This window comes from Microplitis demolitor, chromosome 8, assembly GCF_026212275.2.
Source record: "Microplitis demolitor isolate Queensland-Clemson2020A chromosome 8, iyMicDemo2.1a, whole genome shotgun sequence".
Taxonomy (NCBI): Eukaryota; Metazoa; Arthropoda; class Insecta; order Hymenoptera; family Braconidae; genus Microplitis; species Microplitis demolitor.
In genome coordinates, this window is record NC_068552.1 from 16,068,746 (window position 1) to 16,084,723 (window position 15,978).

General features: G+C 30.0%; 1 protein-coding gene across 3 annotated transcripts in view; it reads left to right on the forward strand.

Annotated features, from left to right (window-relative positions):
* The first annotated feature begins 1,538 nt into the window (after nucleotides 1-1,538).
* LOC103573099 (four and a half LIM domains protein 2) overlaps nucleotides 1,539-15,978 on the forward strand; it is a 50,540-nt gene continuing 36,100 nt past the window's right edge. The window contains exons 1-2 of one of the 3 annotated variants that reach the window (XM_008551981.3): nucleotides 1,539-2,393; nucleotides 2,581-2,939. In XM_008551981.3, the coding sequence (XP_008550203.1) occupies nucleotides 2,895-2,939 (45 nt within the window). In that variant the 5' untranslated portion in view covers nucleotides 1,539-2,393; nucleotides 2,581-2,894. Of the gene's footprint in view, nucleotides 2,394-2,580; nucleotides 2,940-3,326; nucleotides 3,390-13,112; nucleotides 15,570-15,978 lie in introns of those variants that run through there. The other 2 variants (XM_008551979.3, XM_008551974.3) reach the window with 2 other exon arrangements.

Consider the following 15,978-nt stretch of genomic DNA (forward strand, 5'->3'; position numbering starts at 1 on the left):
CATCTTACCACATTTTTTTTTAATTTAAATGCGCGCGCATTTTTTACTTTGAGCGCGAAGTTTAAATATTTGAATTACTTGAATTTCATGATAGTAGAGTGAGCGGACATCTGACAATTTTTAAAATTTTTGAAATAATAAATTCAAATGTTTATAAAATGAAAAAAAGAAAATCCATGTTTAGAAACTTCAAAAATTAGTACATGCTTTTTTTTAAATTATATTATTTTAGTTATTTAATTTTTTTATAAGTAATTAAAAAATTGTCGTATGTCTGCTACATTTACATTCACTTCAATTTTTTAGTAAAACTGACTTATTAAAGGTTAATAAAATTTATTGCTAATATTGCTGGGCTGTAAAAAATTGGCAGTGAATTTGGATTTTATTTAAATCTAAATTCACTCCGAATTCAAAGTTCTGGAGTTTAAAAAAGTCACTCTGTATACGGAGTAAATAAGGAGTTTGTTTTTTTGCGGAGTGATGTGAATTTTATTTAAATCTGCATTCACTTCGATTCGGAGTTTTATAAGTAAAATAAACTCCCGTTCGGAGTAAATTTTAATCTGGAGGGATTAAATAAATAAACATTCATTCCAGATTTATTCCGCGCTCACTCTGCTGATTTTTTACTGTGTGACAATAAAAAATAGGCGAATAAGTATTAGAAAGTAATTGAGACAAAATTTAATTTGGTAAGAAAATAAAGAGTTCTTTGAGGTTTTTTTTCGATAAATTTTTTAGAATTTCCGCTTCCGTTGGGTAATGTACAATAAAAGGACCTCGACCCATGATATTAATCTGAAATACGAGTCGAGCCATTGGCTATAGCATCACAAAGATACATTCGCGCTTTAATACCCGATCAATCGATTTTTTAACGCTCAATTTAATTTCAATAATGTAGGCGTATGTGTTATACATATGTGTATTCAATGAACAATTAATAAATAATTAATTATAATAATATGCTAAACAATAACGTAATAAAATATCAAAATTCATTAGTTACTGCTCTATATATACATCCTTTAATTTATTAAATATGTAGAGAAGCCTAGAGTACCATTGGTTTAAAAATTTATTTTGTTTTTCTGATTTATAAAAACAAAAAAATCAAAAATTGCATGGCTTCAAAATATCATTAAATTTAAAAAAATAATTCCAAATAAAAATTCTTGTTTGACTAGAAATGAAATTCCTCATTCGAATAAAAATCACACAATTATAATTTTTCGGTATGTAAATAAAATTGACATATTTTTTTTTTTTTTTTTTTTTTTGATATTTTGTCGTATCCTCGTCTACTCTGTAATTAAAATTTTAGGTGATAATTAAAAATTAAAAAATAATTCTACTGAGAAATAAAAATAATTTATTTAAAATAAGCGTAATATTTAAAAAAATACGTTTTTAGTAAGGTTAGTAGAAAATATAATATAAGTCTACGGAGAATGAAAGAACACATTACACATATAACCAGCTGGTGATGAGGTCATCGTATGGTTTTTTAGCCGTGGCGGCAGTTGCGACGCGGAGCTCATAAACGCCGGCCGCTGTTACACTGACTACACTACTACATATGTCTTATCCAGTAAATCTACTGTAACTGTACAGTATATATCTGTATAAAAATACTGTTTATAATTTAGTGTAATCAGTAGTGTAGTAGCCGTATGTGAAGAATAAGCAATCGCGAATAACAAATCACAAATTAGTTAATATTTTTTTCGCGCCTGACAGATGCGCCACGTGCTCTTAGCTCGCGCTAGTCACCCGCACAAACTTAAATGCAAGTGCAGCCGAGCTTGCAAACTACTGAGCGGCAAACAAGAGCCGCGAGTGCAGTGTCCTTTTATAAATAAATCGATTAATGATATTCTGATTTAAATAAGCTAGTAAATTTTTTATTTTCACGGACATGGTTAAATTTTTTGTTGAAATATCTGAAGAAAATCAGATATTTTATTATTGTAACGTGAGTATTAATTTCCAAGACAGTTTAAATATTTTTAGTTACTAATTTTAGAGGCAGTAATTGAACCATGAGTTTTGATAACTAACAGCAAGCAATAAAAAGTTTGATTGTAAATTCAAAAAAAAAAAAAAACGATGGAAAATGTAAATAGTTAATTGTGATATTTACTCTGGATATTGGGTGATGTGGAAATAAAGGTTTGTTTATTTGGTGGTAGAAAATTTTTTTTGATGGAAAAAAAAATAAAAGTAAATAAATAAAGTGCGCAGGAGTGATTGAAATTACCCCACGTGCGTTAACGAAATAAACGTAAAACAAAAAAACGCGCAAGCGCAAAACTTTACTCGGTGGACTTGAGTTTTGAATTTTGTGGTACTGTTCAAAAGTGCAAGGACGACGTGCGCGTTAACTATTCGTACGCTCCGAAATAATAAGCATTTAAATTATAATTATTATTATTTTGTTTTTATTTAAGAATTAATTATTAATTTTATTTTATAATTTTTTTGCTTCGATTAATTGATTTTTTAATTAATTAATTTTTTATTTAAAATAATATTAATAATTAATGATAATTTTTGTTATTATTTCTTGGTAATTAGTGTGAATAAATTGAAAAAGAATTTTTTTTGGCTGTGACAAAGCATTTTTTGACTTCATGCGTCATCGTAAAAAATATCGCATTCTTATAACTGAAAGTAAATTAAGTGACTAATATATTTGTTTTCGGGACTCATTACTTTAAATCATTTTGTGTTTAATCACTTTTTAAAATTATCAATAACAGAAAATTAATTATATATCAGTGATAAATAAAAATGATTATATTTAAATTTGTAATGTTGAAAAAAAAATGTAATGTTCAATAAACATTTTATTGAAATCTATATATTTGTCAGCAATCTCAAAATTTGAAATGAATGGAGACAGACTCATTTCCGTCGAGCCTTTCGACGAACAAGTAAGTTTTACAAAAAATTTACTTTTATTTTTTAACTACTTAATAAAAAATAATTGAATTTGAACCAAGCTATTTTGATTTTAATTAATGACCATTGGATTGTAATTAAAAGTCGATGAATGCGAGAAGAATAATTGGTACGTCTTGTTTAATTTGTAATTGAATAGTTGGAGTAGTGATTTAATTGAACAATCAGGATTGCAGGTGTACGATTTTGTCTCAGGTGCGATTCTACTCGATGACATATTTTCTAAATTCGTAAAACCAGTATAAGTGAGAGTGTGTCCTTCAACTACACAAGTTTCTCGTTATATATATGTAAGGATTGCGATGTATATATATATATATATACAACACGCATGAGATTAAATTAATGTCGACTTTAATCGCCTGACTGCCTACATGCTCCAGAGACTTGAGAGAACTGAATGGCATTACGTGATCTTGAAGGTTCGGAATAGAATTCCATTTATTGAAAGATAACTATTATTATTATATTACAATTCAAAACTCGAAAGAAATATATTTAAAACTGGTATAGTATCAACTTAAAACTTTAAATTCCCAGTACATTAAATAAAACATCTACATATGTATATAAATGTGAATATAAATTTAATTTATATAAATATATTATTTCCAACTACTGTGACCGTGAATATTTACCGGATACTGACCGTAAAAAATTTAAAAAAAGGTAAAAAATTATTGTTTAAAATAAAATAAATAAGTTCATTAACTATTTACTTATTTTCGTATCATCTGATATGATTCGGAAGAAGATATAGAGATAACGATACGTGTATCCTTGATAAATGTGTCGTAAGTAACAGAAATAACAGAATTGTTTGTAAAATTATCGCTTAACTTTAAGAGCAAAGCCTATAGTTTATCATACCATGAGTCACGTAATTTTTTTTTTTACGATAGTCTATTTGTCTAGAAAATCATTTTAATTTTTTTATCGAATGATCTTGGCTTGGAAGGTACAAAAAACTATTGACTATTGACAGTGGATGCTGTGAGTTTTTTTTCAACCTTTTTTTTTTTTTTTTTTTTTTAAGTATACACCTGTGTTTTATTTAAATTTAACGCTTTTTTATTTATACTATTATTAAATTATGGATGATGAAAAATCAATTGACATTAAAAGATCTATTGTCCGTCAGACAATGCACTAGTAATACAATGAGTGTATGCTTATTATAACTTACATTCATACATGTACATTTGTCTCCTACGTCGATAGTTTTTTAGTCACAGCTTCTGGAGTTATCTCAGAATTATTAATTATTAATATTAATAATAATAATTATTATTCTATGTTTTTATGATGTAATATAAATGTTTGAAAAAAAAAAAAAAAATTAAATTAAAAGTTGTAATTAAAAGAATAAAAAATTAGCTCGAGATTATCGTGGATAAGAAAATAGTTTAAGAAGTGTAATTTAACTTATGGAAGAAAACACGTAAGGCGGTAGATAAGAATTAATAAAAAAAGGCATTTAAAATTTTTTTGCTACTTGTTTTATCTATTTATGGTAACCAATCAAATATATTGATGCAATTAAAGTATCGTGGATCCTTTCGCGGGTATTTAAAATATCGCCGCAGGCTTTATGCAGGGAATGCTGAGTTGTGTATCTCAAAAAGGAAAAGTATAAATATTTTATTTTTCAAATTAATTAATTATTTATTATTTATTTAAAATATGCTGAGGATTATTTATCAATTATTTATATTAGATGTTTTATTTATTTAATTCATTGTCGTTGTAAGATATACGATTGTCTGTCTTTAAGTTAAGACGGTCATAAAGATGCATCGATTTACATTCGTATACAAGAGTGTGACGTAGTCGTGTTGTGTTGGTTTACGAGCTCTTGCTATTAGGAAATAAAATTTAAGGTAAAATTGTTGTGATAAATAATTTATAAAGTTGTTGAACGTGACAGGATATAAAATGACTTTTTTTTATTTTAGAAAAAAATTAATTATTTTAATAAGAAATAAATATAAATAGTGTAGTTGAGAAAGTTGCTGCTGGTTGGTGAAGATTACGGGAATAGAATTACATTATATGCATTATCTTTTCTTTCCATTCGTATTTGTCTTGATTAAACTGTGAAATCAACAGATTTCCTTACGCTACTTTAACGGTGGATTATATATAAATAAAAAAAATTAAATAATCTATGATTAAAACATAAATTACTGGTAGAAATCGTTTGAAAATAACGATTCAATTAAATTATATACAATAAATTAATAAATATGAGATTCGGAATGCAATTCTGGTTAAAATATTTAACTTATGTAAAAAATAACTTAAATCTTTTTTGTAGGAAATTAAATTTCCTATAAAATTGCTTACTTTTATTTTTGACGTAAATTTAAAAGGTAAGCGGGAATTTCGATTTAAAGAAAATTTTTGACGAGTTTTATTTTTTTTAAATTTATGAATTTATTTCAAATTAATATTCCGATTGAACAATTAAAAATCCATTAAAAATGTACAGAAATAAAGTTGTTGAGAATTTAATTTACTATTAGTTAAGTCCTTAGAAATTTTTCCGTAAGATCGATAACTTACGAGTTATTTTAATTCAAACTTCAGCGTAACAATATCAAGTTTTTTTTTTGTTTAATTTAAATTGAAATTCTTCTAAAACTACTGACTTTGCGTTAAAGACATATAGATTTTTTGTACAGAATTAGTTTCGTTAAATTTTCTGACACAATTTTAAAATGTCGAAAGTGTGGACTATAGGTCTATATAAACTTATATGTATAGTTAACAAGGGGTTTGTAAAATCGATTAAGTGATTGTCCTAGTGAATATACCAAAGTAAGCTTGCGTGATTCAACAAATAATTTGAAAGCGTGCAATGATTAAATATTGCTAAAAACGTCCAGAGATAACACTTTTTGTGCAAAACAAACAAAAAAATCAAATTACATGTTTAATTTGCTAAAAGGCATGCAATCATGATGATAATTAAAAACGCAAATTACTTGAGTGTTTCAAATAAAATATAAAATAACTGAATTTTTTTCAGTTTACAAATGTTTCGTACAAAAAAAAAACGTGGATCTAAATAAATCAAAATACTTTTTTCTACTTTAAGAGTTTTATCAAAACACTTACACTGAACAAAATCGGAAGTGAATTCAGATTTTATTTTATTCCGAATTCACTCCGACACTCGGAGTTCCGGAGTTTGGAAAAAAATCCATCTGCATACGGAGTAAATGGAGTTTTTTTTTACAGAGTGATTTTGGAGTGAACTGAATTTTATTTACTTCGATTTAGAGTTTTAATTTTAAAATAAATTTTTTGTAGGAGTGAATTTAACTCCGAACTGGAGAATCAATATTAAAACAAACTCTCCTTCGGAGTTAATTTCACCTCAACGGGATTAAATAAACACACAGTCATCCACTCCGCATTTACTCCGGTTTCAATCCGCAAATTTTTACAGTGTATATAACCAGTACTTTAATTAATTACTGCTAATTACACTGTGAAAAATTTCCAACAAATTTTACTATGGGCGCATTGTAACACCGGACCATAAGAAAACTGGTACAAAATTTACAAGCGTCCCATAGTAAATGGTATGCGCAGATGACACGATTTGGACCTATGCGCATACGTTTACTATGGGACACTTGTAAATTTTGTACCAGTTTCCTTATGGTCCGGGGTTACAATGGACCCATAGTAAAATTTATTGGAAATTTTTCACAGTGTAATAAATAATAATAGTAAAATAATTGATTTGATAAAAATGAAAATATTTGAAGATTTTATTGGTTAAATAGACCCTAGTCTTTTGGATGGTGGTGTAAGTAAACTATTAAGACCACACCTAAACCGCATTATCAAAGCTGCACCCTCGAGTCCCTAATGATTAACGATAGTACACGGTCTGTAAGTGTTTCCTCCTCAAGAAAAATGAACTATTAACACATAAATTACCCGACATCAAGCAGATTTAACAAAAAAAGCACAAAACTTTCTGACGTCACCGAGAATCTCGTGTTTTCTTATTTATATTCGTAATATTGATACAGCTGAATAATTACCTTTTACTGGCAATGAATTTCTTCGGGAAATGTAATTGAGTATTCATACCTTCGAAAACACCGTACTGCCCATCGATGTACACAGATTTCAATTAGTATAACTATTTCAGAGTATATTGGAAGGCTTTAGTTTGTAGTAAGTCTGCTCAAACGTACTGTTAATTGCTTTCCATACAATTTCTATAATTTAACCTTGTAATTAATCACTTTGTTGTTTCTTTCTTCGTTATTCTCTCTTCTCTCTTTTATAATACTCATCTCTATCAATCTTATTTCGCGCTCTCTTTGCAAGTTAATTTATCACAACTGGATTTCTTAGCAATATACTCTATAGCTTTATTATTAGAAGTATAATTATAATTTATAATTAAAAATGAATATTATTGTCAACTACAAAGAAAATTAATTGCAGTCAACTTTTGCTTTATGAATGAAAGCTGTTATTTTAAATAAAAAATAATGTTATTTATTTTGATTCAATGAGAGCTAGAATTGCTAACAGAAATTTTAAAAGTATATACTTATGGATATTTTATTAAAATATATATAGAAAAGAGAAATATGCAATTCATTATATAAAATTTATAGTTGAGTTTTATTTAAAATTCGCGTCAGGTTAAATATTTATGTTATATTTACTAAATACTGACATTAAAGCAATAAATTTAACCGGTTAAAAAACATTTTTTTTGATTAATATTATCAAGCATACTTTTAAGAAACTATAAATTAAATATAATGGGCAATAATAACCAAGAGTTTTATAGGGATGTAAAATCATTGAAAAATCAATTTTAACTATTGTCGATAAACGAATGCATAATTCATAAACGATTGCCGCTCCTTGAGTGCCCATTTTTTATTTCTTTTATCATAAATATACAAACCTTTAAAAATTTTTTATAGCTCTTTGATAACAACATTTAACTCGAGCTTATAAATATATACGTACATTAATTAATAATAATAATAATTATTTTTATTGTTAATTTAATTGTAAAAAATAAACAGTTAGTACATTTAATACTTGGAGTTTTAAACCGTTTAAATTCCATGTCTAAATATAAACGTCTACGAGACATTTCAAATTCCAATCGACAGACTATTACAAAACGTCTGAGAAAAAAAATTAAAAAAATGCAATACCTTTTAAGTATAATCGAATTATATATAAAAATATCGTTTCATACATTAAATAAATTGCCAATTAACGTAATATTCCAAATGGTACGTTAATCAATTTTTTAATCAACGAAATTACATTATGAAGCAAATTAACGGCATTAAATAAAATACTTAAATATATACGTGACATAAAATATTAAGACCTGTATATTATATCCCGAGTGTAATGTGATGTTAAATATTTTTTGATGACACGAAAACATGTCACGTTAATTTGACTCCTCGGATAATTCCCCCGTAGTTACTTACGTCGTATAAACAGTCATTAAACTGTCATAACTAAATATAAGTGAAAATAAAATTTTTAAAAATTTTGTCTATTGATAGCGATGAAAAAAAATATAAATAAACAGTTAACACTTGCAGTGTGTTGAATCCATTAGTTTTGTTCAATCAACTCCGACATTTCTTTCACGCTGATGATTTAAACCAAGTGTCGTATGTTCGCGTACTTGCTATTTTAATGCGTGGGCGTATTTGACGACAAACTTTTATAATATTTATATATATATGCATACGTATATGCATATATATTTACAATTTATATATAAATAAATATATGGTAGCGTATAGAAAGACGATTGTCCGTGTCGAAGGAGCATATAAAAAATAAAATAAAATGATGACTACGTCACCCGTGAGAAAGAGAACTATGCGACATATAAAAAGGAAACTGTAGGTTGCTTTGTTAACTTTAACGCCTCGCCTCAGGTGTTGCACCTATATTTTTAATATATATATATATATATATATATATATATATTATATATATGTATATAAATTTATTATTTATTTTTGCTTTAATACAAATGTAAACATGATAAAAAACAATTAAATAAGAACTAATAATTATTATTATTGTTATAATAGTTACATTATAAAAAATTGGGAGTGTATTCGAAGTGATTACGGATTTTATTTAAATCCTAATTAACTCTGTCACAGAGCTCCAGAGTTCTAATATTAAAATAAACTTCCGTTTGAAGTGGATTTTACTCCAAGGGAATTGAATGAACAGTCATCCACTCCGCATTTACTCCGTAAATTTTTGATTGGGTACAGTATTATTACACTGTAAAAAAATTAGGAGTGATTGCAGATTTTATTTCACTCTGAATTCACTCCGTTAATTGGAGTTTTGAAAAAAAATCACTCCGCTTACGGAGTAAATTCGGAGTTTGTCTTTTTAGCGGAGTGATCTTGGAGTAATCTGGATTTTATTCCAATGTGCATTCACTCTAATTCGGAGTTTTAATATCAAAGTAAACTCCCTTTCGAAGTGAATTCTACTCCGGAGTGGATTTTCAGTGTTAAATTAAAGTCACCTTCGGAGGGAACTTTACTCCAAGGAATTAAATGAATAAACAGACATCCGCTGTTACAATTATTTACTTATTTTTATAGCCAAAATAATAATAATAATAATGTGATATTGTTAAGATTAATATATGTTTATTAATAACATTCTGATGTCACTTCCTAGGAGCTGATGTCATTAAATACGCAGAGTATTTATATAAATTATATTATAATAATTTTATTCTTGTATGAGTATTTTTTTTTTAGTTCGTTGAATTGTCATTTGAAGGTAACAAGTAGAGTAGATTAATGTTGAATGACAGTGATGATTGTTATGAACTGATAAATAGTTAATAAGCGTGTGTAAAAAGCGGTTTATTTTTGTTTAATCGTAGGCGTTTATTTTTGAGAGGGACATAAAGCCGGAGGGAGTTGATAAAAATGAAGGAGAAGAGGTAGAGAAGAAAGGACTAAAACTAAAACGTGCATTGAATCTTTCAAGTTTATACTAAAAATTTATATGAATTATGTATTAACTTTTGGGGTTTTATTTTATGGTCTTAGGCGTGGGTTAAGAGAATAGAAAAAAGTCTAAGACTACATAACGCTACGATAGTTAAACTAACGAGCTGGATCATGAGCTTCAAGATAGTCAATCTTTTTATTAGTCATTATATTTTTATTAATTAAATTTTATCGCGACAGTTAAATTTTTTATTTGAATTTTATTTGCTTTCAAATTTTTTTTTAATTAGTATACATTTTATTTTTAATTAGTAGCTGAGGAGACATTTGAAAAAATTTATTCAAAAATTTTTTTTTCTTAACAATTTTTTTTTTTTTTTGTAGTTTTCTATTTGAATTCTAATATCGACTGTGATATTATGTCGTGTATAAAACAGTGTGTCTGTTGGACTATAGAGGGATTATGAGCCGATAATGCTGTAAGCTACATTATTAAAACATTTAAATATTTATTGTAACTTACAACTTATAAATAATACTTATGATAAGATTTATCAACTTTAAAAGTTATAGTCATAAGTTATAAGTCGTAATATACTATATAAGAAGATAAAAGATAGTGAAAAGTCATATTAGTGTCGAATACTGATATATTATTAAGATTAAAACGACGGGAAATATTGAAAGGTATTGTGACATTTCCACTTGGATTTCATTATTGTACTAAAATATAAAAATTCAAATGTCCATTCTCTTCAGCACATAAGCTACATACGTTCAGAATACTGTGGAGAGTAATGTAGTTCTGCAAATGACTCACCGTTACTACAAATCAGAGCTATTCACCTTTTTTTCTCAATACACAATAGCCGTTACTATTAAAATATATCAGTACACTTTCATTACATTTTACTGTCAATTATCACTCGATCTCAACCAATTTACTTACTCGTAATAATAACAATAATAATATTAATAAGCGAAGTAATAAAAAATTTTTATGTACCAAAAGAAATGTTTTTAATTAAGTAAAAAAATGATAAAATTTAATTATGTCTTGCTAATAACTTCCTTTTCTACTTAAAGAAACGAATTCATAAAAATATTTTAACTAATTTATTATAGTATTTTTACTAACTCTTAATTAATTAATTAATTAATTAATATAATGGAGGTATTCAGCTTTAACTTTTGTTTGCAATAAAAAAATTTAATTACTATATTGTTCTCTACTTAACTAAAGTCTATAAAAGAACATAAAACGGGTAAATACGAGAGAAAATTTATAAAATCTGTAAAATATAATTTTGAAATAAAATAAAGTTTATCAAGTTGCTCTATAATTAATTATTTAATTAATTAGTCCGATGACCGGAAAAAGGTTTAGTTTGAGAGGTAGTCGTCATCATGATGATCATCATCTCTTGATCGTTGTCGCTGGATTTGCAAAAGCAGAGGCGTATATCGAAGACCTTGTTACATCCCACACACAGGGCCGTGAGCAAATCTTGAGAACCAGGGCGTGGATATACGATAATTTAAACTAATCAATCACCGAATTAATGTAAATTCAATTCACCTTAATTATTAGACGAGCCAAAAGTTTAGTTTTTGGCTTCATCATATTAAATAGAAATGAGTTAACCAAACAAAAAAGGAACAGCAAGTATATGACTCACAGGATTTTGAACTCCAGGCATAGCAGGCAATGAAATACTCGATCGCCCGCAGAAAACGGAACTTAATTGCGATGATCGTTGGCGCGTGAAACCGTTAAACTCGGCGCTTTTGCATCGATCTGTTAGTTTTTAATCTTAATGAAAAAAAGCAACATTTCTTTACGTTAAAAAAAGTGTTATAAAACGGTTTAAAAAAAATAATAAACAAAATAGATTAGATACGGATGTCGATGACTCTAAGACGAGTTGACTAGTATTTTTCATCTCCTCTACGCTCTAGCCTGCATCCAACACAATCATCTTATTTTTCTCCTCTTCCCCCTTCCTCTTATGTATCCTCTATCCAGAGATACCAGAGAAGTCTCAGGTGCAGGTAAGCCAGGCAGGGCGTCACCTGCTTGCTCTCCCGCGTGTCCTCAACCGGACGGACCGGCTGGATCTGTCGACATCGTCTTCTGCGTCCATCAGTTCGTCGCACTCACTCGACCTACGTCCTCACCAAACACAACCTGTATAATCTGTTAAGTCCTTCCTCATTATTTATATTATTAATATTTAACTCTTGCTTGAAGTATCAACAACATCAACACCACCGGGAATACGTATTCAAAAATATTATTATTATTGTTTTTTTTTTTTTTTTTCGTTTTGGCGGGCGTAATCTCAGTGACCACGCGGTGATTCACTGCCGATTTCCACATACTGAGTGGCTCCAAAGACTCTGGTTTGAGATGAACGATACTTTTTTAGGTCTTTGCGTCAGCGTGCAAACAAAGCAGACGTCAAGTATTAAAAAAGACACGTATTCTTATTGGACGGTTAAATGGTAAATGGTGACAGTGAAAAATAAAGGATAAAATAAAATCGAGAGTGCAGTTTATTAAAAGAATAGGAGTAAAGTGAGATAATAAATATATATATAAATTTATAAGAGAGAAATGGAGAGGACGGTGAATTCATTTTAGTGACAACAAAAAGGGAAGACTACTTATACATGAGGGAGACCAAGACCAAGAGCAAGACCAAGAGCTAGAGCTAAACCCAAGACCCAAGACCGAACTCGGCGATCCAAGAGCAAGAGCAAGAGCAAAAGCAAGATCCAAGAGTTGCGGCGGACACAAGAAGGCGAGCAACACGGCAAAGTGCACGCGTACGTGAAAGTCGCCGGCGACTTTCAGGGTCGCTCTCTGGCCCGCCTCGTTTTACTCTTCACCTCTCTTTCTCCCTCACTCTGTCTCTCTCTGTCCCTTTATTTCTCTCAATGCTTAAAATTCTCTGTTTCTCTCTTATCCACCGGTGGTAGTGGTCGTATGTGCGGACTCTTACATTACATTACTTACATACACTCAACGGAGCACGGTATCCTGCTCCATTGCCGGATTTGGTGATTCGGCTTTGACCACAAACGATCGCGTCGCGCCGGTACAAACAATAACAATAATAGTAACAATATTATAAACAAGAGAGACAAAGTTGGTTTTTTATTATTATTTAATATTGCGATTTGTAATAAACATCGGTTTGTATTGTTATTATTATTTAAAATAACTTCCTTATTAAGTTCTTAAATCTTTCACTTTGTCTGTAGCCAGCATTCGATTCGCGTGGGATTCAATCGCAAAGTCATCCTCCGGGTACAATCGAGAGTGTCGACAGTATTTGTCACGCGTTCAACAAGCAACACGATCTTATATTGGGTTGCAATTGTGTTTTATTATTAAGTTTTTTAGTGATTAATATTTTCATTTAATTAAAATTATTTATTGGTTGTGAAAAATATATAACAATGAAGTCACGATTCTGGAACACATGGACGAAAGAAGAAGCCAAAGTGAGATCACCAATTATTATAAAAGATCGTGATCAAAATGAGTCTTCACGTGAGTGCACTAATGGAAATCGTAAAAAAATACATCAGTACAATTTATCCTCACGTGATGATCGGTTTCAATTAATAACTGACAGTAGTAATGAAAAGTTACGTAATGGACATAAAGAAGTTAATGTTAAAAATAAGGAAGTAGATGATCTGCATAAACAGCAGCAACATTTGTCACGTCGTAGGGATAATGTTAAAAATAGTTGGGAATTGGGAAGAAATAGATATCACAATCATGATCATGATCATGAAGAAGAACCGCAGCAGGTGATTAATTCCCGGCAAAGGAAGTCTAAGGGCACAGCATCAACATTGGGTAATAATAATGACAGCAAATGCGTCGAAGCGAAACTTACAAACGGGAAGTTACGAACGTCAAACAACGGTTTTACAAAACAGGTCAAACGATCTGACGAATCATTGGATCGTGAACACAGAGGTGCAAAGTATGAGCAAACTTACCAACAGGACGACAGAAGAAATTTTTTTTACGATGTGGAAACATCGACTAACGGGATGCGCGAGCCCATTAAATTTGTGCGGAAATTCGAGGAATACGAGTGTCGATATGACGATAAGCCTGGAGTCGATGTAGAAGACGATGAAGATGAGGATGAGGATGTGGATGATGATGATGATGATGAGGAGGACGAGTGTTACAAGCAAACGCGTTATTCATCGTCATCATCGTCGTCAAGAAAATTAAACGGTGACTTTAAACCCGGTAGATCATTATCGCCGTTAGATGATACCGTGAGTAAAGGTTGTAAGCGAGAATTTATTTATTTGGATAAAAGATCTTGGAGGCATAGTGATGAACAGTCTCCGGACCGTACGATCGAGTTAACGGCTGAAGAAAATTCAAATGGTATAAATTTTGTGAATGGGAATAGACGTAACGGAAATCGTTGTGATAATTATCTTTCGGGAAAAAAAACTGTTAGTGATAAAATAAATCGTGATGATTTTGATCCATCTGTTGGGAAGTACGATAAGATTAAGGAACACAAAAAAGGTTTTAATCTAGTCAGAAGTACAAGAGATTCTCCTAGTGAGCATAACGGAAGAAGAAGAAATTTATCAGGTCATCGGAGTTTGGAAGATAACAATTATTCTAAAGTACAGAGCAGAGATCCAACGAGTAAACGGGAGTCTTCGAGAGAGAGACAAATATTTCATAGAATTTCATTTAAATTGAAAGGCAAAGAGGAAAAGGAGTCGACGATGATGACGAGGAAGGAGAAAGACATAAAAAATAATTCCAGTGAGTCAGAGTCTATTAAGAGTAAACCCAGGAGAGACAATCGACACTCGAAACCTCTCTCTCCACCCACGTTAGAAAATCTCGAGGCTGACGAGGTGGTGCCGCGACAACACCGTAAGATATTCTCGCTGTCTAAAGATCTTCGTCATCAGCAGCAGCAGCAACAGAAGCCGCATCAACAACAGCAACAGCATCAGAAACAGCAACAACAGTTAAGGCTACGTGAGGATTCTGTTGGTAAGAGAAAAGAGATTAAAAAAATTAATAACCACAACTACCAGCATCATCACCACCGCGACTCACGTGATTTGTCGTGGATCGAGAGAGAATTGTCGTCGTGGTATTCAAGTGAAGAGTCGCCGGAACGTGAGAAGAGTAAGAACAAAACTAAGACTAAAATACCGAGAACGTGTTGCTTACTGTCAGATGACGATGATGATGAGGATGGGGATGAGGAGGATGATGATGATGACGACAGTGATTTAGGTTTTTCCACGCGAATTGAACGCAACGGAGCTACAGTGATACGAATTCACACGAGTCCAAAGACACCTGAGCGGTTCAAGAGTCCTGAGAGGATTAATGACAGACGATTTCAGTGCAGACGTACTCGAAATGTCTCCTCTGAAAGATACACATTTCAAGAGGATGACGATGAGCTCGAAGACGAGGAAGATAATGACGATCGAGATGATTTGGATGGTGATATCAAATTTTTTGACTTGCGGAAACATTCTACTGACTCATTTAGACGGAATTTTCGTCACTCGGTACGATATTTATTAATTATAAATTATTTATATTAAATATGGAAGTGAGTTCAATGTACACAGATATGCCAGTCCAATTAGAATAATTTTACAGCTATACTCTTAAGCAATTACAGTGACTAACTTGGTAAAAATTTATCGCCTACGAAGTTATTCACGTTCTTTTACGATTTCCGTGATGCTATATTTTATATTTATTTTAGTATTAAAAAAAATTAAGGCATATTCATATCTTATTTATTTTTTTATCAATTAAAATATTACGTTCAATGTAGTAATTAAAACTCGGTTGAAGCAGTTACATTCGTTGATCTCTGTATAGAACAGGCAAAGACGCCGAGACTTATTAAAAAGTAATATAATTATAATTATGTTTATATTTACGTTTATTGTAGCGTATATAGTACAC